The following is a 26,446-nucleotide window of genomic DNA, read 5'->3' as shown; positions in this document are numbered from 1 at the left end:
TGGTTGTTGTGTGTTGCCACCGGCCAATAGTAAACGAGTTCCTTGATGGGTGCCAAAATGGCGCTGCCTACGATTTAGTACCCGGTTGTCCGGTAGGCTTAAATTTGGGGAGATGGTGGATGAAGAAAAGGAGGAATTACAGCTTCAGGGCTGATGGAGGTAGAGGAAACAGGGGAAGAGGTAGATCTGAGTTTGGGGGTGATAGTAGTGAGGGACACAGCTAGAGCGAAGGGCAGAATTAGGCAACTGGAGCGGGCTTTAACCCCTTTCTGCGGTCTTCAGAGCTTTGGACTTGCCGCTTTGACACTTTCTGTCCCAATTCAAGAAAAGATGGTTCAGAAGGGGAGAGGGCGGCAGAACCTACTCCATTTCTACTCTTGTTTAGTTTTTTTTTTTTTTTTTTTTTCCTTGCTTAAGTCTTTCCGAATTTCTATTATTTTTACCTCTCCCTTGTTCTTTTCCTCAGAATTCCCTAACTCCTCTGGCTCAATTTTTAAACTCCCACCTCACCACTGGTCTCGCCTCCTTGGAGTGAAATCATGAAGGTGGTGAACTTGAAGCAGGCCATTTTGCAAGCGTGGAAAGAGCGATGGAGCGACTACCAATGGGCAATCAACATGAAGAAATTCTTTCCCAAAGGAGCCACCTGGGACATTCTTAACCTAGCAGGTCTCAAGTTAAATGGGGAAGGAAGGATGAGAGGGGTGAACCCAGAAAAAGCTGTAACCCCTTAGCCTAACTTTAATTTCCCTTGCAGATGCACTCCTAGAGCAGGCCATGATTGGACCTTCCCCAAATCCTCTTATCCTGTCCTACCTGAAGTACGCTATTAGTTCCCAGGTAAACATGCCCGTTCCCTGGCTTTTGGAGGTAAAACACCTAGAGAACGGTTGTTGGTTTAGGGGTTTAAGCTTATTCTCTTAAAAAAACAGCACTTCATTTGTTGTGATGAATATTACATTCAGTTACTCTCCATACACACAGTTAAAACTTTTTAAAGTTTATATGTAATTACGGCAGGGAGGGGATGTATGAATGCATGTGGAGATATGAAAATAATTTTGTGGGGTCGGTTCTGTCCTTCCCATGTTCATGTAGGTTCTGTGGGCTTTTGGACTCAGGTCAGCAGGATTGTATGCCAAGCATCTTTACCCACAGAGCCTCCTTGCCAGCTCCTTGGTTCTGTTTTTGAGACAATGTCTTACGTAGCTAGCCCAGGCTGGACTTGAATTCCTGATGTTTCTGCTACTGCCTCCCACAATTTGGGAGTGGATGGGTAAGCAGACCTATGGCCCTCACATGCGAAGCAAGCGCTCCACCATTGAGCTGTAATCTCTAGCCTGGCTTACAAATGTTAATATTTGTCAGACAACTGGAAGGACCTTGGGATTTGATCCTGGTACACAAGGAATGTAGAAGGTAATGCAGACTGCCACTAATACTTGGTAGGATGGGTTTATGGTATGGTCAGGACACAGTATGGAAACGGTGGGAGGACATGGAAGTGATTCCTAGTCCTTTCTGAGCAATCAGGGAAGGCTTTCTAGAGGAAGTGATGTTTAAACCAAAGTCTCAGTGTTGAGTAGGAGTGAGCCACACAGATTAATGAGAGTGAAAAGCAGAGAGGAAAGTATACACAGGCTGGGAGGGAGAAGTTACAGGGCAGCTGCTACTGAAAGTGAGGGCTGGAGATAGAGTTCATTGGTAAAGTGTTTGCCTCGCATGGACTAGGCCCTGGGTGTGATCCCCAGCACCACAAAAGAACTGAAGGTAATTTGTCATTGCTGCAACGGGGCTGGACTCGTCACCAAACTTCTGTTTATATGGATCGTACGCACACTTGACATCATCAGGATTGAAACAGACACCTAAGGCCTACCTACCCAGAGGATGGCATACAGCTCAGATGGTAGAGTGCTGGCCTAGCATGCAGAAGGTACTGGAGCTTTTGGTTTTGTTTGTTTTTTGAGACAGGGTCTCTCCATGTAGCCCTGGCTGGCCTGGAACACACAGAAATCCGCCTGCCTCTGCCTCAAGTGCCGGGGTTAAAGGCGTGTGCCAAGTCCCGGCACATTGTACCTGTACTCCCATCATGTTATAGGTTAGGAGAAGGTTAGAAGTTTAAGGTTATCTTTGGATGCCTGGTGAGTTTGAGATGAACCTCAGAGAGAGGGAGGTATACATTTAAAAACAACCGTGGGCTGGCGGCTGTGGCATACGCATGTAATCCCAGCACTCGGGGAGGCAGACTGCTAAATTCTCAGGCAGGCTTCTGCATTCGGTGTTTGTAGTGAGGCTGTAGTACTTGACATTTGACAAAAAAATCTGGCTTTACATATCAAATGTTTGATTTGAAAAGGAAGAAAGGGGCTGGAGAGGTGGCTCAGAGGTTAAGAGCACTGGCTGCTCTTCCAAAGGTCCTGAGTTCAATTCCCAGCAACCACATGGTGGCTCATGACCATCTATAATGATATCTAGTGCTCTCTTCTGGTGTGCAGGTGTACACGCTGATAGAACACTGTATACATAATAAATAAATCTTAAAAAAAAGGGAAGAAATATTTTTAAAATAAGTTTACCTTTCCTCTATTAGTATTGTCTGTAAAAAAAGGAAGAAATATTTTTAAAATAAGTTTACCTTGCCTCTATTAGTATTGTCTGTATGGAGCTGTGTTGGGGTGTGGGCCTGCATGCCATGGCATGTGTGTGGCAGTCAGAGGGCAGGCAGCCTTTAGGAGTTGTTTTTTTTTTCCTCCCACCATAAATTCTGTAGACAGAACTCAGATTTGGTCATCAGGCGCGCACCAGAAGCACACATCCTCACCAAACCATTCTGCCAACCTTGGAGAGTTATTTTAGTAAGCTCTCTAGATGGTTGGATGGTCTTTGTTACTGTTTTGTTGAGATAAGGTCTCTCCATGGAGCTTTGGCTGTCCTGAAATTCACTGTGTGGACCAGGCTGGCCTCAGGCTCACAGAGATCCGCCTGCCTCTGCCTCCCCGAGTGCAGGGATTAAAGGTGTGTGCTGCCGCCACCACCCAGCTGTTTTATTTACTTATTTCTCTTTATTTTTTTATTTGGCTTCAAACTCCTAAACCTCTCGACCCAGCCCTCCAAGTGCCAGATTAAAGGCATGTGCTGGAGTGTTGGAGCATTGTGCATGGTGTTTGCAACATCATGACATGGTCATTTGGGAACTGTATAAGTGAGTAATAGAGATAATCTAGCCGTTCCCACATTTAACTGCATCATAGCATTACATACCAGCGAATCTCTGGGACACTGCATTGCATAACTGTGAGAAAATGTTAGTTAGGAGGTAAATTATACCTTTGTATTATCATTATTATTTTTAATTTGTTTATTTTTATGTGCACTGATGTTTTATCTCCGTGTATGTTTGTGCAAGGGTGCCAGATCCTCTGGATCTGGAGTTGGGAACTGCCATGTGGGTGCTGGGAATTGAACCTGGGTCCTCTGGAAGAACAGTCAGTGATCTTAACCACTCTAACCCTCTTAGTATTATTTTTTAAAAACCTTTTACAATTTATCTCTGTGTGTGTGTGTGAATGTTGACCATCACATGCACATAACAGTCAGAGGACAGCTTCTGGGAGGTGATAATATGGCTCCTGGATCAAGCTAGGTTGTCAGGCGTGGTGACAGGTACCTTTACCTGCTGAATCATCTTCTCAGCCTTATTGGAAACATGGCTGAGGCTTCCAGTTCCTTGAATCATACCTTGAAATATGCTGCCTAGTACTTCAAGAAGAGTGCTGTATTTCAATTTTTTTGTTTGTTTGTTTTTTTGGCTATCTTGGAACTCACTCTGTAGACCACACTGGCCTCAAAGTCAGAGATCCATCTCCCTCTGCCTCCCTAGTGCTGGGATTAAAGGTGTGTACCACCACTGCCCTGCTCAATTTTTTTCTTTGTGGGTCAGATTCTCACCGTTTTTTTTTTTTTTTAACTTTTAAAAAAAGATTTATTTATTTATTTGTTACTTATACAGTATAGTACTTACATACCAGAAGAGAGGGCACCAGATCTCATTATAGATGGTTGTGAGCCACCATCTGCTTGCTGGGAATTGAACTCAGGACCTTTAGGAAGGTCCTGAGTCTTACCCTCTGAGCCACCTCTCCAGCCTCCAGAGTCTCTTTAGTTTAGCCTGACCTTACACATGGCAGCGCGCCTGTCCCAGCCTCCCATGTGCTGGGATTGACGGGGAGAGTCACCACTCCAGCTGGTGTAGAAGAGTGGTTTGGAGAAGTGGGGGTCGGATAGTAGGGGTCCGTGAGAGTGTGGGCAGCCTGGACTTCATCACAGTGACTGGAACCCAGAACCTAGGTAAGTGCCGGGTGAGCACGGGAGCCTGCCTGTAGTTACAGCACTTGGAGGGCAGAAGTGAGAAGTCTGGGCTAACGACAGGCTAGTTGGCCGAGCCTTATTGGTGAGTTCTGGGTTCGCTGGAAAGGCCTGCATCAATGAATAAGACATCAGTCTCGGGCATCTGTGCATGTGTGCGCACACACGTGCAGAGACAGCAGCACCATGTGCACACACACCATACACTCGTGAGGAAAACAATTCGGTATTGTGTGTATGCAAATATGTTAAAGTAGGATAAAATGTACAGATCTTGTGATTGTGTTGCAGGGTGGGTTCTGGGGATAGGAGCCAGAGCCGTACATGCCAGACAAGCCCTCTTCCATTGAGCCTCACCTCCAGCCCCAAAATGCCCACATGCTCAGTGGTTTTTCACAATTCTCTGTACTCATGTCACCAAAGTCCAGAATAGCAGACAGGCAGGACATTTCTGTTCTTCTGGAAACTTCCTTCGCACTTTTTATTCTGTCTCCTTCCCCACAGCTGCCAAGCGACTCCTGTCAACAAATATTACCAATGTTTGGGGTTCATGGAGATGTAACCCTGTGGCACGTGTTGGTGTTAGGACATTGCATGGGACCAGGATTTCTCAGATGGGGATGCCATTGTTGGCACTTCTTTTCCCCCCTGGCAGTCTGTCTGCTCTGTGAGCACCTGTGAGCCACTGTAGTTTCCCCTCACCCTGCTCTTCTAAACTGTTGCGTGATGCCCCCTGTCTGCTAGCTTCTTAAGTACTTATCATGTGTCTTCGCCACCGTAGTGACAGTCCTTTTTACACATTCACCTGCATGTCTGGGGAAATGTTTCTAGGACAGATACTTAAAAACAGAATTTCTGCCGGATGGTGCTGGCTCGTGCTGGCTCACGCCTTTAATCCCAGCACTTAGGAAGCAGAGGCAGGTGGATCTCTGAGTTCCAAGCCAGCCTGGTCTACCAGGACAGCCAGGGCTGCACAAAGAGAAACCATGTCTAGGAAAAAAAAAAAAAAAAAGTAATTTCTGACTTGAAGAATTTTGACCTATTAAATGATAATTTTACTGTATAAAAGACTATCAGTTCACACGTCTCTCCCCGCAGTGTTTTGGTTGTGGTTTAGTGCCGGGAGTTGAACACTGGATCTTGTGCATGCTAGCAAGCGTTCTACCAATAACATTTCTCCAGCCCCTCTCCATTATATTTCCTAGCTCTTTGTCAGTGCTGGACACAGTCTTCTGTATTTTGTTGTTCTAGACAGGGTTTCTCTGTGTAGCCCTAATTGTCCTGGAATTCACTTTGTAGACCAGGCTGGCCTCAGACTCAGATCTGTCTGCCTCTGCCTCCTGTGTGTTGGGATCACAGGCATGTATGTGCATGCCGGTACAATCTTTTAAATGTTTTTCAGAGAGTCAAAAAGTTATGTCACTTCTAATATGCATTTTCATGACCACATTTCAAAATGTTTATTGGCTTTAGGTTTCTCTGTGAATTACTTAAAAGTATATCATTTCTTGTGTTACTCTTTAGGTTTTGGAAAAAAATTTTTAGGTTATTTTTTTATTTTTGTTTTTATTTCTGTCTTTTTTGAGATAGGATTTCTCTGGGTAGCCCTGGCTGTCCTGAAGCTCACTCAGTAGACCAGGCTGGTCTCTGTCTCCTGAGTGCTTGACTGGGATCAAAGATGTGTACCTCTACTGTCCAATGTGGTTATTTTTATTTGTGTGTGTGTGTGATACTTGGGTAAAACTTCATTCCCCCTCCCCCTGACAGGTTTAAATAGAGCCCAGGCCTTGCCCTTACTGTATTGTCCAGTCCCTAATGCTGAGGTTTCGGCCCTGAGCCACTTTGTCCAGCTTTATAAGCTGGGATTGAACTGTGGTTGTTACGCATTTGAGGTCACGTTACCATCCGAGCTACACCCCCCACCCCAGCCCTAGTATTTTCATTTTTTTTTCTAAAACATTTGTGACTTGGCACTCGAGAGTGGCTCAGTACTCCTAAGAGTGCTGATAAGGAGCCAGGTTGGTTCTCAGCACTCATATCTGGTGGTTCACAACTTCTATAACTCCAGCTCTCAGGATTAGGATCCAGTGTCCCCCTGGCCTCCAGGGGCACCCGTACCACATATGAGCACATGCACATGTGTGGGCGCGCACACACACAAATTTAAAAACAGTCTTTAAAGTTCTTGGCTGTTTTGAAGCATGTCAGTTTACAGACTGATTGTAAATTCAAATTTATAACTTAATTTTAGACAAGCCACTCTGGTTGCGGTTTGAAGGAACTGAGACAGAAAGCTGGGAGAGGTTTCCTCTGGTTGTTTTTTTTTTGTCTGTCCTTGTGAAGGACTAGGTAATAACTATTTCACTCTGTTACTACAGCCTGAAAGTAGAGAGGCAGTATGCAAATGAGGAGGCAGATTTGGTCTGTAATATAGTTTTTCCGACTTTCACTCAGGCCAGTTGAGTAATTCAGGTGAGAGATGGTGCCAACGTAAGCTTGGGAAATAGCAGACAAAGATGGGTTCAAGAATAGCTGTAGTGATCCGTGGTTCTCAAGCCGTGGGCCGGGACCCTTTGGGAGGTTGACTGACCCTTTCGTAGGAGTTTTGTATCAGATATCCTGCATATCATAACATTATGGTTCATAATGGTAGCAACATTACAGCTATGAAGTAACAATGAAAATAATTTTATGGTTGGGGGTCATCACAGTGTGAGGAACTTAAAGGGCCAAAGCATTAGGAATATTGACAACCGGTGGCTTAGAAGGTCAAGTTGAGAGGGTTTGCTGATTAATTGGATGAGAGGAAGAAAGAGGTCAAAGGTGAGCCCTGGGTTTCTGGTTTGGACATTGACAGCATCATGAGGAGAAAGTAGAACCGGAGCAGGGAGGTCGTTAGGGTTGGTATGTAAGTGAGGGCAGCAGGTGTTTCCGGCCTTGTTACAGTCCAGGTACCAGCATGGACTGTCAGGGGAGACAGTCAGGAGGAGGCAGTATCTGTGCCTAGAGGTGGATGTGAACTGTTGGTTTAGAAATGTGTACTCAGTTTCTGTTCTGACAAAATACTGTAGATAACCACTTAAGGAAAGAAGGGTTTGTTTGGCCTATGACTGGCCAGCTCTGTCATTTTTAGGCAGTAGTGAGGTAGAATGGCATGCTAGAAGGGTACTTAGGAGTAAAGCCGTTCACCTCCTGGTAGTGAGGAAGCAAAGAAAAGCAGAGGAAGGGGCTGGGGGCAAGATACAGCCTCTCAAACAGCTGCCTCTCTTCCTCCAATTAGGCCCCACCTCCGGACATTTCCAGTCCTTTCCAGTGGTGCCATCAATTCATGAGTCCGTGTGTGGATTAATCCAGTCAGCCCTCAGGGATCTGTCTACTAGCTAGAAGACACCCCTTCAACACATTTGTCTGTGGGGGAGAAATCAGAGGTGTCAGACTCAGACAGTAATGGAGGAAGTGGCGTGGACGACAGTGCTCAGGGAGGATGGGCAAGAGAAGGGCTCCGAGCCACATTCTTGGCCACATGAGCGCCCAAGTCTATGTCAGGAGCACATGAGGCAATGAGAAAAGGAAGGAAAGGTTGAAAATCGAGGATTCCATCAAAAGTGAGAACCCGTGGGTTTAACAGCAAGCATTTGCTGACGGTTTGATGGAAAGGTTCATGCAGGGGTCAGGACAGAAGGGACTGCAGTGTGTTGAAGAGCAGGCAGAATGGGTGGAGGGAGAGACCGTGAGAGTCGAGAGCTGTCTGTGGAGGAACAGAGGGGGAGGTTCAGTGGAAACGTGGGGTCTGCGGGAAGCTCTCTCTAAGCCAAGAGGCTCTTGAGACGGATACTAAACACCGGGGCCGGCGAGACGGAGAGAAGGAGCATGAGAGACCTCCATGGCCTGCCAGGTGCCATGCAAAATTAGTAATGTATTCCATCTTCAGAGTTAAGAGGCTCTTTGGTCCAGTGCTGTGCCTGGAGAGGGCACTTAGGAGTGGTCGGGGGTGCAGGGTATGAAGAAGAGCAAGAGGATTAGAGACAGCTGCCAGGTCAGCCTGAGCTGGCCGCGTATGCAGACGGCCACGCCAGCCTCCAGCCTTGAGGTCTTGACAAGAGCTCAGAGCCTCTTGTCAGTGGAATTGTTAAGACTGGAACAGACTTGGGTCCTGCTGGGAGAAACAAGTCAGCAAGTGGTAAGTGCTTTCAGGTATGTCTAGAGCAGTACTTAAAGGGCACACTTAGAAGAAATGCCCAGAATTCACCATCTGAAGGCCATTTTGACCAACAGCCTCCATAACAGCGTACGGACTCAGGGGGTTCTCTTCTCGGTGTGGGGTCTGGGTTTTTCTTTTTTTCTTTTTGTAAGTTGAAACATCCAGCTCCCCCTGCAGGTTGGCACCCATCGACATTCAGCTCTTCTCCAAGTTCTCGCTATGGGGACCTCGGTTATAAATAAACAAACACTGGCCTGGAACGCTACGGTCAGTCTTCCCAGGCAGACTCCCAACTTTCTGATCACTGTCAGACACTCGCTTTGGCTTCACAGTATGTCCCGCTGCTGCTGGCTCTGAATGCTCATCATCTGTGTTCAAGCCCTGCCTGTCCAGGTGACGGAGACACCGCGTCTTACCCACACGCTGCACGCACGAGGTCACTGTTCTTATTTGCTGAGGCTTGAACCCAGAGCCGTATGCACACAAGGCTGCTGCTCAGCCTCCGGGCTTCGCACATCTCAGCCTGCTGAATTAGGAGTTTAAATTCACACAGATTATTCTGTCAAACCGGTTCTCTATGGTGATGAATATATTCTACTAACAGAAATGTGTTACAAGGTAAAAAGTTTTCAGATTGCCTCTCATTAATAAAATTAAAAAAAACAAGAAACACGCACAGTGGCGCATGCCTGTAATCCCAGCACTCAGGGAGGCAGAGGCAGGTAGATATCTGTGAGTTCAAAGACAGTACAAAGGGAGTCTAGGACAGCCAAGGATACACAGAGAAACCCTGTCTTGAAACAACAAAAACAAAAATAGGATTCAGTTACTTGAAGGAATGAAAACTTCCTGAGGACAAGCCCAAAGGCTAGTGCTAGAAAAAAACAGATATGATGTTGATACTATTTCTATTTGCAGAAAATTTACTGTCCAGGCAGAATTTCTAAAAATGTATTTTGGAAATACTAGTAAATGAGATCTCATGATGAATTGTGCGCCTCTGGGAAGGGGCATACGAGTGCCAGCGTGCGTGTGTGGAGGGCAGAGGACACATTGGTGGAGTCAGTTCTTCTGGCTTTGGGTCCTGAGGATTGAACTCCAGTCATTAGATTTGGCAGCAAGTGTATTTACCCACTGAGTCGTCTCTCATTGTATATAAATACAGTATGGTTCTGAGAAGTCTTACTGTAAGGATGTGTATATTTATGCATGTTTTTAATTTAGGTTTTAAAATATATCACATAGAAGTTCTGTGCATATATATGTGAAAAAAATTGTCTGCCCCCCCCCCTTTTTTTTCCTTCTAATGCTGGGGGTGGAAGCCAGGGCTATCAGCATTCTAAGTATTTGCCCTGAACACTGAGCACACCACCAGACCTGTAACATTTCTTCATGTCATAAAGAAGCTTTGGAGTAACATGGTCCAATAGGATTTTCTACACTAGAGAACTTGCTCTTTTTGTGCTGAATAACATCATGGCCACCAGCACATGTGTTGAAGATAGTATGCCTGAGGAATTATAATTTATTTGTGGGCCAGAGAGAAGGCTCAGCAGTTAGGACACTAGCTGCTGGCCAGGCAGAGTGACACACACTTAATCCTAGCACACATGAGGCAGAAGCAGGCGGATCTCCTCTGTTCAAGGCCAACCTTGAACTACATAGTGAGTTCCAGGATAGCCAGGACTACACAGAGAAACCCTGTCTCAAAAATACAAAACCAAACCCCAAACCAAAGTAAACCCCAAAACTGGCCACCTCTTCCAGCCCCAGGGGGGTCCCGTACCCCTTTTCACTTCCAGGGTACCCCACGCATGTGGCACACATATCTGTGCAGGCAGAACACCCATACAATAAAAATTTAAAAATAAAGTAAAACATTACTTGTTTATTTATTTTGCAGGGATAAAACCAACACATTGCACACCTTAGGCAAACACCCCCCACACACACACACACTGAACCACACCCCCAGCACCTGCGACCAAGTTTTCATTTCATTTGTTTTGTCTCTGGCTTTTGAGCCAGGGTCTCACCATGTAACGCAGGCTGGCTTTGGCCTTTACAGCAGTCCTGAATGCTGGCTTTGCAGGTGTGTGTGGCCCTGTGGCTGGTGGCTTCCTTGTTGGTGCAGCATTGGCATCAACTTTAGGAAGTGCTTATCTAAAGGTGTGGTTTAGCGTGTGCATTGTCCAAACAGGGTTGCAGTAATCACTGAATACTCAGATTCTCCAAAGAGTGGAGGCGGCGGGGGCCTCCTGTCCAGTGTGGGAGAGATTTGTCACTCCTTGTCCAATAAGAACACATATACCCCTGTTTTTGTTGACTCATGGTTTTGCTATGATGGACAGACTGATCTCAAGCTTAAAGGCTCAGTGGTTCTCCAGTCTGAGCCTCCCGAGTAGCTGGGACTACAGGGCCTGTCACTGTCCTTCAAGGTCAGTTTCCTGTCATTTTTCTGGTGCTGGAACTTGAGCCCCAGGTCTTGCTCATCTCGGCGTGTACTCTAGTGCACTGCTGGGCTACACCCCCAGCCTCCGGTAGGCCTTTGGTTTTGTTTGTTTTGGTTGTTATTGTTATTGTTTTCTTTTTCAAGATGGGGGTTTCTCTGTGTATAGCCCAGGCCTTGGAGACCAGGCTGGCCTGGAACTCACAGAGATCCTCCTGCCTCTGTCTCCTGAGTGCTGGAATTAAAGGCATGCACCACCATACCCGGCTCCATCAGTCTTCTTGACAGAAGCAGCAATAGGACTGGTCATTGTGGAGGCTCAGAACCAGTCCACATGCACAAACACCGCCTCCACGCTTCAGGTTGAATTTAGGGCACGCAGTAGGCTGGCGCAGCAGGCATGGGGTTAATTTCAATACCCAGGAACCCCTCCATTCCTATACACAAAGAGGTTATAGAAACAGCCAACCTCACTCTTGGTGACTCTTCTGCCCACTAGTGGCCAACTGAACCTTGTTTATTTTTGTCAGCTTACGAAGACAAAGCAGGGTACCCTTGAGTGCTTGAAAACCCTCCCAGTCAGCTTCTAGGGGTGCCGTCTGCAGCGGGTCTGCTGCAAGCAGGAATGAGGACAGCACACATTATCGTATGTCCCCTAATGAGCCGAGGAGCCCCGTGAAGGGCGGGGGACCCGGGGCTGTGGCAGTTGAAGCGCCCGCATTTGTGCCTCTCAAGTCGACGGCTTGTCTGAGTGTCCTCTCTCTTCCTCCTAGATGGTGTCCTACTCCTCTGTGCTCAGTGCCATCAGTAAGGTAGGACCACAGCCACTCGGGCTGCGGGAGGGGGCAGAGGCCTGATACTGACAGCCAGGGCCCACCACCTTGGCCACTCTGGCCATGCGTCCCCTGAGGCTGGACAGGCAGCCTCTGCCTGGCATTGTAGGTGTCTCCCAGAGGGAGGAGGTCCCAGGAATGAGGAACACATTTCCATGTGGACGGGGTGCTGAGTCTGCAGCCCAAGGCTGAAGGAGGACCGCGCACAGCCATTGTGTGTGAGGGGCCGGGTTGCCCAGGCGGTGCTGGAGCCTCTCCATTGCTCTTTGTTCTTTCCACAGTTTGATGACTTTTCCCGGGACCTGTGTATCCAGGCTTTGCTGGACATCATGGACATGTTTTGTGACCGACTCAGGTAAGAGATGGGGGAGGAAGCTCAGAAGGTTCCATCATTCTTTCAGTGCTGAGGAAAATCTAGGCGACAGACTGAGACCGACTGTGGGTTCCCATGTTTCTTCAATACACCTGTCCATTCCCAGCTTTTTATCTAGGACAAAGTACCTCCTCTCTATTTGGAGGAGCTGCTTTAAAATCTTGCCTAGTGGAAGCTGGCTGGACTAGGTATCTCACCTAGGATTCTGCCAACTTTCCAACTCTGTGCCCTAGTAGGGGAGTGCCCGAGACTGGGGGAGCATTCATTAGTGTGGGTTGGAGTTCAGCTTTTGGAATGGATACAAATGTTCCTCCTTTCTGGGCAGCTGCCATGGCAAAGCCGAGGAGTGCATCGGGCTGTGCCGAGCGCTCCTTAGCGCCCTCCACTGGCTGCTGCGCTGTACAGCAGCTTCTGCGGAGCTGATCCAGGAAGGACTGGAGGCTGGCACCCCAGCCACTGGGGAGAAGCAGCTTGCCTTGTGCCTGCAGTGCCTGGAGAAGATCCTCAGCAGCACCAAGAACCGAGCTCTGCTGCACATTGCCAAACTAGAGGAGGCCTGTATGTCCCCTGACTCCCCTGCGCCCTGCCTGCTGCTGCTTCTGTAGCTGGTCCTTTGATTGAGAGGGGAGAGGCAGGATGCCATCCCACTTCTTTCCAGAAGGATCCGAAATCATCCCACTTCCTTTTTTCTCTCCCCATAAGCATTGCATACATCCCAGGGACTTGGGCAGGGTGGCACCCGAGCCAATCAACCAACAGGTATTTACTGAGCATTCCCGTGTGCCCAGCACTGTGCCAGGCGCTGGAGGTGGGGAGGGGGGCTACCAAAGGAGCATGTGGCAGGGCCCCTGCCCTCAGCAAGCTTACACACTGGTGGGGAATGCCATGCACCTGGAGGAAACCCGAGGACGAGGCAGATGTGTCGTCTGCTCTTGTCTCCATGTTGTTCGTCTAGAAGCAGATGACCAGGCGTGACCCGTACCCTTCGGTTAGGCTCAGGGCCTTTCGGTCATGACTTATGCTGTTAAGAGATGTTAAGTATTGGAACCTTGCAGAACCTGAGGGCAGGCAGATCTTTGGGGGCTGGGAGGGTCTTCTGGCAGCAGAGGCCACAGTCTTGCTTGAGCCCCAGTGGCTAGGGCCACTTAAGGGTCTCTTGTTTTCCATCGACAGAAATGCTAGAGTGGGTGACACCCATGTCTTCAGGGCTCAGTTGGAGAGCTTGTCGGGGATTAGTCTTTCTTCTCCAAACTGCTTTGTCTGGAAAAGGTCCAGACAGAGAATGACCACTATGTCAGAACGGGCTGCACTGACAGTTTTTCTTCGCCTGTTTTCTTGTTGGTGTTGGCAATGCCTTGCTTTCTTGAGCACTTGATAAATGTTTATTGGTAGAAAAGTAGATGAATTCTTAATTTTAATGGATCTCAGGTCTTAGTTGTCTTTTTTTCATGTGTGTGTTACATGGAGGTTAATTGGCTAGCTGGTGCCATCACTCATGATTTGACCCTTTGGAATTGTAGCTATGATAAGCGGCTAGTAAGTGAGCACCAAGTATGTGCTATAGACCACGAGTGCAGGCATTTGAGAGGCCAGTGGGCCTGACCAGTTGGGCGAGCTGTTAAAAAAGCACAAACTCAAAAGCCACGTTGGCAAGGTTGGAGCTAGCCTGTCTAGAGAAGAAGTGATTGCTGCTGGCAGGCTGGCCTTCCGGGGTGGCCTCTGTCCCTGCTCGGCCACTGGACTCTACACCCACCCCTGTGCTTCACTCCCATGGCTTGCAGTCCCTGAAGTCAGGCCTTTGGTTTGGGTTTCTGGGGGGCTCGGTCCCATGGTGCCTATCCCCCTCACAGAAGCATGCTGCCCACAGGACCCTGCCTCCTCATCCTCAGAGAAAGCCTTTCTGTGTGCTTTCATGGGCCCAGGGAAGACCACGGTTGAGGAGTTTGGGACCATGCTCCACTTCTCCTTCCCAGCATGTTTCTGCCTTGCTTTTTCTCCACCAGCCTCCTGGACTGCCATTGAGCATTCTCTTTTAAGGCTTGGGGAGATCCTGGCCAACCTCAGCAACCCCCAGCTCCGGAACCAGGCTGAGCAGTGTGGCACACTCATCAGGAGGTTAGTTGTCTGGAGGAGATGGGAAGATGGGGTGTGTGGTCTGCTCTTCTGCTGTCTCTTCAGTCCCCGACACTGTCCCCTTGCGCCTTCTCCTCAGCATCCCCACCATGCTGTCCGTGCACTCAGAGCAGCTGCACAAGACCGGCTTCCCCACCGTCCATGCGCTGATCTTGCTGGAGGGCACCATGAACCTGACAGGGGAGGTGCAGCCCCTGGTGGAGCAGCTGATGATGGTGAAGCGCATGCAGGTGAACATGGCCGAGCAAGGCCAGTGGCCGTCAGGGCAAGAGGGAAGGAGTCCGGTACTTGAGAGGAACAGGTTTCCTCTTGATTCCTCAGTGGACTGTAAAGGCCTGTCATGCACAGTTTTGCCATCGACCTCAGGATCCTGGTTCTGAGCTGGAACCTTGCTGTGTAGTCAGAGACCTAGGCTGGTCCCTGGAGCCTGTGGAAGGGAGAAGGGGGTCTGGGCAACCTCTTACACTGCACCCTTGGGCTTCCCACAGCATATCCCTACCCCTCTTTTCGTCCTGGAGATCTGGAAAGCCTGCTTTGTGGGGCTCATCGAATCCCCCGAGGGCACTCAGGAGCTCAAGTGGACGGCTTTCACCTATCTCAAGGTGCCTGGTGGCGTGGGGGCAGCAAAGAGCCATTCCAGGGGCAGCTGTCGGGAGAAGCGGCCGCTTGTGGGACCTTTGTTCTGTGTGCCCTCCAACCTCTCAGTCTCCCGCACAGAGCTCCACTCCGGCGTTTTCTCTGGGAGTGTTGGCTGGTTCAGCTGCTTGGGGGCTCCGCTATTGTTCAGTTCATCCTTAGCCAGATTCGTTCAGGGCAGCCAAGAGAGCCAGGGAAAGCGGCCCCAGATTCCCTTTCTGGGGTTCCAATTGTGCTGATAGGGTTTCATTGCTGAGGGGGCAGGAGTGGGGGGCTCTGTGTCCTGTAGGCCAGGAGCCATTGGCTTACAAGTTATTCAGAGAGTACTGTCATTGCCAGAAGAGCCTTCCTACCTTGGGAGCCACAGCAGGGAATGGGGTGTCATCTGTAGTAAGGGAAAACAAAAAGCCCTTGATCTTCCCCTTTCCTCTCTTATTCCTAGATTCCACAGGTTTTAGTGAAGTTGAAGAAGTATTTTCATGGGGAAAAGGTGAGTTACAGAACAGGATGGGGCCATGGCAGCAGATAAGCAAGGATGGGTCTCTCTCTCTGTTTGTTTTTCAAGACAGAGTTTCTCTGTTTCACAGAGCCCTGGCTGTCCTAGACTCTTTGTAGACCAGGCTGTCCTCAAACTCACAGTTATCTTCCTGCCTCTGCCTCCTGAGTGCTGGGATTAAAGGTGAACACCACTGCGCCCAGCTTTTTTTTTTTTTTCCCCAAGACAGTGTTTCTCTGTGTAGCTCTGGCTGTCCTGGAACTCACAGGCTGGCCTCAAACTCTGAGACTCGCTTGTCTCTGCCTTCCTATCGCTGGTATTAAAGGCGTGGGACATAACCACTCCACTAAGGGTAGGTCTTTTAGGCTGGAGCTGAGTGATGTGTGCTCTTGTGCCCAGAGGAAGGCTGTGTGTACCTGTGTACCATGTTCTTGCACATGCAGGAGACTGCAGAGAGTGGCTTAGGCTGCTTCCTCACCCCAACAGGAAGATCACCTGCAGGGATTTGGCTGGGGTAACCATGGAGAGAGTGATGCCTCCAGCATCGCTGGTTACTGGGGCCAGTGGTGGTCCCAGCCTACTTTCTCTTTTATGGAGCAAGGTGTTCTTGTGAACCTGCACTTCAGGCTGCGGGGGTCTGGAGGACATAGAACCCAGGTAGGAGTTTCTGACTCTTTTCAGGACTTCACTGAGGATGTCAACTGTGCTTTTGAGTTCCTGCTGAAACTCACACCCTTGTTGGACAAAGCTGACCAGCGCTGCAAGTATGAGACTCCTGCTCACCCATTTTACTGTAGGGGTACTGAATCCCTCTCCACTCTGTGTATAAGATGAGTTTTAGGGAACTTTGTCTTCTTGTTGGACTACTTGGCAGGGGTGGGAGGCAGCAGGCTCCCAGTTGCCCAGTAAATACCCAGAGCCCTTCTAAGTTTGGGTACTTGGTTTTCTTTGCCCTGAAGGAGGGAGGAGAGTAGACAGGCGCCCCTTGTAAAGTTACCAGCTCTCCACTTACTTCTGTCCTCTGGCTTTCCTTCCCAGTTGTGACTGCACAAACTTCCTCCTCCAAGAGTGCAACAAGCAGGGGCTTCTGTCTGAAGTCGATTTTGCGACCCTTGTGGGCAAGCGGTATGTTGTGAGGCCCCCGCGCTACCCTAGGGCCCCCTTGGTCTGGTTGCCTCTCTGGTTCCTGGTGCCTTTCCCTTCCTCTCTGAAGTCTGAGTTGCAAGTGACTGAGGCTGTGCCTTCAGGGTCTAGGAGCAGGGCCTCGGCGGACCAGAGTTTTGCACTCTTGAGTTGCTGCTCTTTGAGTTACCACGTCCTTTGTGAGCGGAGGACACAGAAGAAGTCTTAAACCTTCCTGTAATCTCAAGTGAACTTCCAAAGTGTGTGTAGGGATGCTGACAGATTGAGGTGACTGTGACATTACACTGTCACTCACAGACTTCATCCTGAGTCTAGAGTCTCTGACCCAGAGTGCTGTGCGTGTAAGGCAAACGCCGTGCGACCGAGTCTCACCGCCAGTCCCCACATTTCCTATATGCCTCCGTCTCCCTCTGCCTTTGTTTCTAGGGTTGGATTAGAGGTTTTTTCTTTTCTTTATAAAGATTTATTTATTTATTTAATATATATGAATGCTCTGCCTACATGTACACCTGCAGGCCAGAAGATGGCATCAGACCCCAGTACAGATGGTTGTGAGCCACCATGTGGTTGCTGGGAATTGAACTCAGGACTTCTGGAAGAGCAGAGTCATCTCTTAACCACTGAGCCATCTCTCCAGCCTGAATTTTTTTTTTTTTTTTTCTTAAAGAACAGAATCTCACTACATAGCGCTGGCTGGCCTCAAAGGCAGAGGTCCACCTGCTTCTGTCACCTGAGTGGCTTGAGATCAAAGGTGTAAGCCACTGCACCCAGTGGATTACAGAATGTGTCAAGATTTTTTTCTGAGCCAAGCATGGTAGCTCACACCTGTAATTCCAACCTCCAGGGGCTGAAACGGGAAGATTTCCTTGAGTTTGAGGCCAGCCTGGGCTACAATGTGAGACCTGTCTTGAAAAAAAAAAAATTAAAGAAAGAAAGAAAGGAAAAAAGAATTAGCTTTGCTTCTGTTTTCTCCTCTGGGTTATGGCCGTAGCACAGCAGATCGGGATCCCCAGCTAAAGTCATCAGAAAATGCTAACATCCAGCCCAATCCTGGGCTGATCCTCCGGGCAGAGCCCACCGTCACAAACATTCTCAAGGTGCGTGCACCCTGCCTGGGCCCCTGTGGGCTCCCTTCCTCCTGCCAGTTTTCCTGTACCTCCAGATAAATAAGCAGCACCCACAGACCTCCCTGCTCTCCCTGGAGAGCTGTTTTGGGAGTGGAACAGGGAGCAGAGGCAAAGGGAGCCACCACTGATTCTAGTTGCCCTTCCGCTGCATCCTAGGTGCTCTGGCTGGTGCCTTTCTAGGCACCCCCCCCAACACACACACACCTCCCAGCCAGATCCTCCCCGCCCCACCCCACCCCACCCCACTGGTGTAGTTGTGCACAAAACTGAATGAAGCGAGTTTTCTGCAGTGATCTTCCTGATGGAGCCAGAAAGCGTCAGCTTCTGTTTCAAAGTGCAGTGTCCCGGCTGGGGGACACATGCAGAGATAAAATGTGGCGAGGCTGTACGTGGGGGCTCTTCAGTGCTCCTTACTGATTTCCTGTCCTGTCCCCAGACGATGGATGCAGATCACTCCAAGTCCCCAGAGGGTCTGCTGGGAGTCCTGGGACACATGCTGTCCGGGAAGAGCCTGGACCTGCTGCTGGCTGCCGCTGCTGCCACCGGGAAGCTGAGATCCTTTGCCCGGAAGTTCATCAAGTGAGGAGTGCTCTGCCCTGCCAGGATCGGGAGGTCCTGTTTGGAGGGAGGAGGTGTCTGGGTGTGGGTCTCCCTGGAGGTGTACAGGCCAGGGCAGAGTATCCTAACTAGAAACCACGACAGAAGGTTCACTGACTAAGAGAGGTCTGCTCTCTCCCTCTGAGGATGGAATAAAGATATTTGATAAGATAGTGAGACATCAAGGGGGCTCGAGAGGGTCCACATGACAGCTCAAACTGTCAGTAACTCTAGTCTCAAGGGATTGGTGCCCTCTTCTGACCTCTGCAGAATCTTTGTGCACACATGGGACACATAACTAACACAAACACACATACATACACATAAAAATAAAAGATAAATACATTTTTTAAATGAGGCATTGAAGAGTAGGCATGGAAGAATTCTTTGGCCCAGTTATTTATTTACTGTTGACAAAGGATCTCATGGAGCCTAGGCTAGCTTCAGTTCTAAAGCTGATACTGGCTTTGAAATGATCCTCCTGCCTCCATCGCCAGGCACCACCTACTTATCAATATGGAGTTCTTTATTTTTCTGTTGGGGGAGGGCTGGAGGTTGAGACAAAGTTTTTAGGTGCAACAGCCCAAGCTGTCCTGGAACTCGCTTTGTAATGCACACTGGCCTCAACCTCAGAGAATTTTCCTGCCTCTGCCTCCTGGGTGCTGAGATTAAAGGCGTCACCACACTCAGCTAATAAGGGGGTTCTTCAATTCTGTTGCTTTGGAGATTTCACAGGTAGCACACAGTTCCCTTCCGGGAATCTTACAAATAGTTTGCAACAGGACCTCGCTGTGTAGCCCACGCTACAAGCCTCAAATGCTTCATGTTTTAGAGCCCCTTTGGTGCTGGCATGATAGATACCAGCCGCCATATTCTTTTAATCCTAGTGATTTTTTTCTGTAATTGTAACACTCATTTTGTATTTAACCTGTAGCTGAGGCTCTAGAGGCCACCCCTCTGAATGTGTAGCACCCTTTCACCTCACCCCCACCCCCTTGTGTGGCTGCCGCTCGCCCCTTGCTCTGGTTGACACCGCCCGTTTCTGTCCCTCCTGCAGCCTGAATGAGTTCACCACCCACGGCAGTGGAGAGAGCAGTAAGTCTGTGTGCATCTGCAGATCCTGCTGGGGAAGGGAGAGACGGAGGGGCTGCCTGTGCTCATTCTGGGGAGGCAAGGTCCCTGTCCAGAGAGAGGGTAACACTGGAAAGGGGTTCTACCAAAACCACCCCTTTGCCTTTCTCCCACCTGTACTACTTAGACTGGTTTGGGTTCTGGAAACTTTGGATTCCAAGGAAGGGATGATGTTCTTATTAAGACCCAAGAAAAGGATTCTGAGCCTCAGAGCTTTGAAGGAACCACTTGGTCCCTGACCTTCCTCCAGGAAACCCTGAGCTGGGATGTGGCCTCCATACTTGCCTACCAATCATGAGGCCTTCGACCCCCAGCACCTCTGATCTATCCAGGACTTGGGGCCTTGCCCTGGGCTGACAGGTCGACATTCTCGCCTCTTCCGCAGCAAAAACAGCCTCAGTTCGAGCCTTGCTCTTCGACATCTCCTTCCTCATGCTGTGCCATGTGGCCCAGACCTATGGCTCAGAGGTGAGCGTGGTAAGATTGGTGCCAAGTGAATGTGGAAAAGAGGAAGGAAACAGCCAGTAATTAATTCCCTTACCTCCATTGATCTCCCAAGGCAGCCACACTCCCGTCCTCTAGTGGCACATTAATACTGACCACTAGGTGGCAGCAGAGTTCCCTGTCTGCCTCCCTGGACAGATTTGTCCATGGAAAGGGAATGGCAGTAGGGCAGGACCCTGTCAGTAGCTCAGCTATGGAGGGTGCCACGTCTTCCTCTCTCAGCTGCTATCCCTCTCTCTTATCCAGGTCATTCTCTCTGAGTCAAGCTCAGGAGAGGAAGTCCCCTTCTTTGAGACCTGGATGCAGACCTGCATGCCTGAGGAGGGCAAGATTTTGAACCCAGACCACCCCTGCTTCCGGCCTGACTCCACCAAAGTAGAGTCGTTGGTGGCCCTGCTCAACAACTCCTCAGAGATGAAGCTAGTGTTAGTGGTCTAGGCCCTGAGCTCGGGGTAGTGTGGGTGCACTCCAAGACCCTCTCCCTCGTCCTGTCTCATGCTCCCTTGTAGTGATGTTTCTCCTACCACTCATCCTCTCTGTAGACAGATGAAATGGCATGAAGCCTGCCTGAGCATTTCAGCAGCCATTTTGGAAATCCTCAACGCCTGGGAGAACGGGGTCCTGGCTTTCGAGTCCATCCAGGTAGCTCCATCTCCGCTTGAGCCTCTCCTCTACCTGAGAGGCAGGCCCGGTCATTGAGAGTTTTTGTTATTATGCGTACAAACAAGCCCCCAAGCCGGGTGTCATGCTTTGGTGTTAGTCTTGGGATCCTCTTCTTAGCACTTCATCCCTTTGAGAAAATCAAGTTTGTGTGGCAGAGGTGTGACATGTACTTTGGGATACACCTATGACTGCCAGCCAGAGCCAGTGGGAGTGATGGCCTGGGAGAGGGAGACAATCCCCAAGTCATTCTCTCCTCCTCCCCACAGAAAATCACTGACAATATCAAGGGAAAGGTGTGCAGTCTGGCGGTGTGTGCTGTGGCCTGGCTTGTGGCCCATGTTCGGATGCTGGGGCTGGATGAGCGGGAGAAGTCACTGCAGATGATCCGCCAGCTGGCGGGGCCGCTGTACAGTGAGAACACCCTGCAGTTCTACAACGAGAGGTCAGTGGCCTGGCCTGCCGCTCTCTGCAGTTGTGTGCTGGGGGCCGGCACCACGGGGAACAGCTCACATGCCCTCAGCCCTTCCCGGGGAGCCGCTCACCAAGCCGCTTCCCCCTCCAGCCCACCCTGCTCAGCGCAGGCTCACTTTCAGGGTAGCTGGCCGATCACTCGCTTTTCCCTTTGCCTGCCACTCCCTCACATCCTTAGCCACACGTTCCCGCAACTGGCTCAGCAGATGTTTGTGTGTCTCTGTCTTTCAGTCCTGCACTTCCCATGTGCGGGAAGTACAGACCTGAGCAGCTTGACTGCTGCCCTCAGAGGCTCCAGAAAAAGCTGAGGCAGAAGAGGACTTTATGGCTGTGTCACTGTCGAGGAACTCTGAGCCATGTACAGTTTTTATAGCCTCCCTCCCCCACCCCCAGCTGTCCGGGTGACCATTTCAAGCGCTGGCCCTTGAGGGACTTCTGCTGAGCTCGGTTCAGTATGTCACTTCGTTCACGCAACTGTTTGTTTGGCTGTTGGTTTTTAAATCTGGCAAGACACACAGAATAGACCACTTATCATTTCAACGGGTTTTATGCGCATCATTCAGGATATGAAATCTGCTGGAGCTGGGAAACAGACCTCCAGATGTTTTTCCTCTTATGTATGTGGGCAGCCGATAAACAACGGTCCACATTCCTCCTCTCGGTTCCTGGCAGTGGCCATGCTGCTTTCTGCCCTCTGAGTGGCTACGCTAGATACTTCCTATAACTAGAATTACGTAATAGCTGCTTTTTCATGACTGACTAACTTTACTCAGCATAATTTCCTCAAAATCCATTCATACTCTGGCATGTGACAGGATTTCCTTCCTTTTTAAGGCTGAGCAACACTGCATATATGCGCCCCTCCTGGCTGCCATCCCGCCCTCCAGGGGCGCTCGGAGAGCGCTGCTGCGAATGTGGGTGCTGAGGCCGCTCACAGGCAGCTGCCCAGGATGTTGTCTGTAAGGTCGCATCTGTTCCCCTGCCTGTGGGACATTGACATCACCCATCTCGAGCGCGCGCGCCCGTGTGTGTGTGTGTGTGTGTGTGTGCGCGCGCGCGCGTGCGCGTGTGCGTGCGCGCGTGTGCCCAGGTGTGTGTGTACTCAGGTTGTGCACACATGCATGCGCACACGCACGTGTATGTGGGCACAGTGGGAACCCTGGGATCCCTTGTGCAGGTGACAGAGGGGCTCTGGCAGCCCGGCAGTGAGTGCTCAGCTGCATCCACAGCCCCAGATGCTCCCGAGAGGATTGCAGCTGGTTGCACTTTGCCCGGCTACCCAGGGCCGGGAAGAGTCTTGTGGGGCGGCCAAAGGGCCACTCCTGGAAGTTACGGTTTACTTTGGGAGGAGGCCAAGGCTGGGCGGGACCCCACCCCCCAAGCACACAGCTCAGGGGGAAGTGATTATATTTATTTATGACCCTGATTTGGCAGAGCTCCGGCCTGGGGAATGGGAGAAGTTGGATGGGGAGAGGGAGGAACAGAAAATCTAAATAGATTGATGGAAGCTGTAAGAGAAGAAAATCCCTGCCCTGTGCCTCCCCTAGGCTTCATGGCCAGCAAGTAAGCTCCCCATCAGTAGTGGGGTGCACCATTGTGTCCTCCCCCTGCAGACAGTGGACTAATTCCTCAGCACGTTTCCGTAACCCAATTCCAGGGGTGATACTTGGCGTGTGTCCTCCCTGCTCCCCAGCATACAGTGGACTAATTCCTCAGCACGTTTCCGTAACCCAATCCCAGGGGTGATACTTGCGTGTGTCCTTCCTGCTCTCCCAGGGTGGTCATTATGAACTCGATCCTGGAACACATGTGTGCGGACGTGCTTCAGCAAACAGCCACACAGATCAAGTTTCCGTCCACGGGCGTGGACACGATGCCCTACTGGAACCTGCTTCCTCCCAAGCGCCCCATCAAGGAGGTACTGACGGACATCTTTGCCAAGGTACTGGAGAGGGGCTGGGTGGACAGCCGCTCCATCCACGTCCTTGACACCCTGCTGCACATGGGCGGCGTCTACTGGTTCTGCAACAACCTGATTAAGGTACCCGGGCTGGGTGGGTGTGGACAGCCATGTATGTAGACCGGGGCAGTAGCTGTCCCAGCAGGGGTAGGCCAGCCTTCCTGGAGAGGCTGTGGAAGTTGAGTGGTCTACTGGGAGACAGAGCTAGGGGCCTCACCTCAGAGAAGCGCCCTGGAGTCGGGGTTGAATAGCACCTTCGGCTGTAGGGACGGCTAGCGTGTCAGAACCCTAGGGTCCAGGCACGCAGCACCTCAGCGGCCGCTGGCCTCCCTTCTCAGGAGCTGCTGAAGGAGACTCGAAAGGAGCACACCCTGAGGGCGGTGCAGCTTCTCTACTCCATCTTCTGTCTGGACATGCAGCAGGTGACCCTAGTTCTGCTGGGCCACATCCTGCCTGGCCTGCTGACGGACTCCTCCAAGTGGCACAGTCTTATGGACCCTCCTGGCACAGCACTAGCCAAGTAGGACCCTCTCCAGAGCCTTCCTGGCGTCCTCCCTGATCCCTAAGCATCCAACACCCAGATTCAGTCACCCCAGCCCTGGTGCCTCCCCAAGAAGCTGGGCTGTGGTTGGTGGCCCTGCTGAGTGGTGGGGAGGGTGTAAGTGGGGGTTTAGAGGGGGCAGGTTCAGCATGAAAACACATAGCTTCCTCTGGGACCCTCTTAACTATGCCCTTTTCATGGAACCCCTCGCCAGACTAGCCGTGTGGTGTGCTCTGAGCTCCTACTCCTCCCACAAGGGACAGGCATCCTCCCGCCAGAAGAAGAGGCACAGAGAAGACATCGAGGTAGGCCTGTTGCTGACTGCTCGTGTATTTATTCAGCAAACATTTTCTGATCCCTTAAAGCCAAGAGGAGCCTTTCAGGCAGAGAGAAGGGCTGAGGTCAGCTGTCTTTGGCCCTGCTTGATTGGTCAGGGTCTGGAGGAATGGGTTGGGTAGACCCCTGAGTGTCCTTGATGAGGGTCCTTTCTGCTCACTAGGGCAGATGTTGGGCTTCAGAAAGAGTCAGTGCTGGTGATGCTGGCCAAGGACTGTAGGCAGCTCACACCTCCACTCAGATCTGCCCTCCAGTCCTCTCCGGTCCTTGGAGACCTGGGGAGTTGATGTGTGACTGTGGCTCCCTGTCCCCAGGATTATACCAGCCTTTTCCCTGTGGAAGACATGCAGCCGTCAAAGCTTATGCGCCTCCTGAGCTCCAACGAAGATGACGCCAACATTCTGTCGAGTCCCAGTGAGTACCTGGGAGGCCACGGGCTTGCCTTGGACTCCCTCCTCCCTAGGGGCCTGCCTCAGTCCCCAGCTGGTGGCAGTCTAGCTGGCAGGCATGTAGCGGGAGCTCGCCCCTCTCTGACCCCAGTGGGTGCCCTGCTGCCTGCTGGTGGGGACAGGGCTGCCACTCTCCCTAGGACAGGAAGCTCCTCCCCGCCACCCCCCACCACACATCGGGCCATCACTTGAAGGGTAGCAAGACACCCACTGAGTTCACTGTCTTGGCACAGCCTGTACCGTTGACTCACCCATTCTGCCTTCTTTCCTAACCCAGAGACATGCCCTGTGGCTGAGGACAGGCCCCGCCAGGCTTTGACCTGGGGCTGCCCTCCCACCTACCCACAGGCATCCCGTGTCACCCTCTCCTTGCTACCAGACTTCCTTCTGCCAAAAACTCTTGTGTGCCATCTAGTCTTTCTTGTTTCCAGAGATTCCTCCTGAACCTAGAGCTTTCTGTGGCGCGTTGTAGAGACTAGGGGACCAGCCACGTGCTTGTGCAAATGAAAGAAGGAAAGATAGTGGGTTGACCACCTATGACCTAATGACCTTAGCCAGGCCCTTAGCCTGTGTGCATCTGCAAAACGGGCTTGGCGTGGGCTGCCAGCCTTAGTTACATGAGTGCCAGGACTGGCCTCATGGTGCCCAGAAGGGCTAGTTCCCCTCATCTGCTCTCCAGATGCAGGCTCCTCTGTGTCCTGCGTGAATGTACCAGCCTCCCTGATGGCAGGGGCCAGGTCAGGCTCCCACTGAGTGAGAGCTGATGCGTCGCCCTCTCTGCCACTCCACAGCTGACCGCTCCATGAACAACTCCCTCTCGGCTTCCCAGCTCCACACGGTCAACATGAGGGACCCCCTGAACCGAGTCCTGGGTGAGTCCTCCAGCTGCACGTGCTGCAGACCGAGCTGGGTGGAGCCCCTCTGCAGAGGCAGGGCCATGTCCAGTGGAGGGGTTCCCGGCCCCTGACGTCCTCCCTGCTCCCTCACTACTGCCCGCCTGGCTGTGCTATGCAGCGGTCCTTACTCCGCTCATCCGCCCGTGCCCGCTGTCCCTGCCCTTCCTGTGTGAGCTCTCACTGCTTCTGGCGTTCCCTCCTCGGCCCCCTTCTTCCTTGTCTGACCTGTTCTGGAACTCTGCTCTCTTGTTCCCCCTCTGCACAGCCAACCTGTTCCTGCTCATTTCCTCCATCCTGGGTTCACGGACCGCTGGCCCCCACACCCAGTTTGTGCAGTGGTTCATGGAGGAGTGTGTGGACTGCCTGGAGCAGGACAGCAGGGGCAGCATTCTGCAGTTCATGCCCTTCACTACCGTGAGTGCCCCAGCCTGGGATAGAGCTGACCCCCAGACAAGGGAGGGGGTCTTCCACCTGGGATGTCACACCTAGGAGCTACCTGTGTCCCTGTCTGTATCTGACAGGTATCCGAACTGGTAAAGGTGTCTGCCATGTCTAGCCCCAAAGTCGTTCTGGCCATCACTGACCTGAGCCTGCCCCTAGGTCGGCAGGTGGCTGCCAAAGCCATCGCTGCACTCTGAGGAGCTTGGAGTGGCTGGAGGGGGACCCAGCTGGGAACAGTGAGGGTGAGCCATGCTTCCTTACATCCGGTGGTACACGGTCGCTTCCGCAGTCTGTGGCCTTCCCCGCCCCTGCCCTGACTTAGCATGGCCCTGCACATCTCCCAGTTACTTTTGTAATTTTCTGTCCTTTGAACTAGTACTCAAAGACCGTGAGTAATCCCCATGGTCACCCCAGTTCCAGCAGTGGCTGTACACCAAGGAGGGACATGATAGGGCCACAGCGTGTATATAAGTTTATTTTATAATCCATGAGGGAGAGTCCCCCTTGGTTTGTTTGTAAATAAAGATCCTTGTAGCTATTAAGTGCTCTTGGTGGTTATGTTTTCTGTTTGTTTGGTTTTGGTTTGTTTTTCTTCCAGGTGTTGATGGCTGCTGTGTTGCTTGGGTGGGGACAGTGTCTTTCCCCCCAGTCTCATGCGCTATGGCCAGGGAGGGGCATAGTCTGTCGTGGGGAGGAAG

At 51.0% G+C, this 26,446-nt stretch overlaps 1 protein-coding gene and 1 non-coding gene across 5 annotated transcripts; both read left to right on the top strand.

The window, feature by feature from the left end:
• Positions 1-44: 44 nt before the first annotated feature.
• On the top strand, positions 45-26,290 carry Med24 (mediator complex subunit 24). 4 transcript variants are annotated; one of them, XM_055620107.1, is made up of 27 exons: positions 45-92; positions 467-669; positions 758-840; positions 11,792-11,830; positions 12,133-12,206; positions 12,550-12,782; positions 12,927-12,983; positions 14,228-14,339; positions 14,437-14,587; positions 14,846-14,959; positions 15,436-15,483; positions 16,171-16,253; positions 16,528-16,614; positions 17,624-17,729; positions 18,196-18,338; positions 19,414-19,451; positions 19,873-19,955; positions 20,238-20,416; positions 20,534-20,633; positions 20,921-21,096; positions 22,902-23,166; positions 23,424-23,605; positions 23,841-23,931; positions 24,277-24,376; positions 25,203-25,283; positions 25,573-25,721; positions 25,829-26,290. In XM_055620107.1, exons 2-27 carry the CDS (start codon positions 540-542, stop codon positions 25,943-25,945), a joined length of 3,021 nt encoding a protein of 1,006 aa, XP_055476082.1. In that variant the 5' UTR covers positions 45-92; positions 467-539; the 3' UTR covers positions 25,946-26,290. The 4 variants fall into 4 exon arrangements, with proteins under 4 accessions (XP_055476082.1, XP_055476081.1, XP_055476083.1 ...); XM_055620106.1 differs by having other exon boundaries at positions 60-159; XM_055620108.1 differs by having other exon boundaries at positions 60-180.
• Positions 19,639-19,742, top strand: LOC129686583 (small nucleolar RNA SNORD124). The gene has a single exon (XR_008721639.1). It is a non-coding gene; the product is annotated as a small nucleolar RNA SNORD124 (small nucleolar RNA).
• Positions 26,291-26,446: the final 156 nt, after the last annotated feature.

Source organism: Psammomys obesus, unplaced genomic scaffold (assembly GCF_907164565.1).
Source record: "Psammomys obesus unplaced genomic scaffold, mPsaObe1.curated_primary_1811, whole genome shotgun sequence".
Taxonomy (NCBI): domain Eukaryota; kingdom Metazoa; phylum Chordata; class Mammalia; order Rodentia; family Muridae; genus Psammomys; species Psammomys obesus.
Note: the sequence above shows the minus strand (reverse complement) of the source record. Positions and strands in the feature narration are given on the sequence as shown.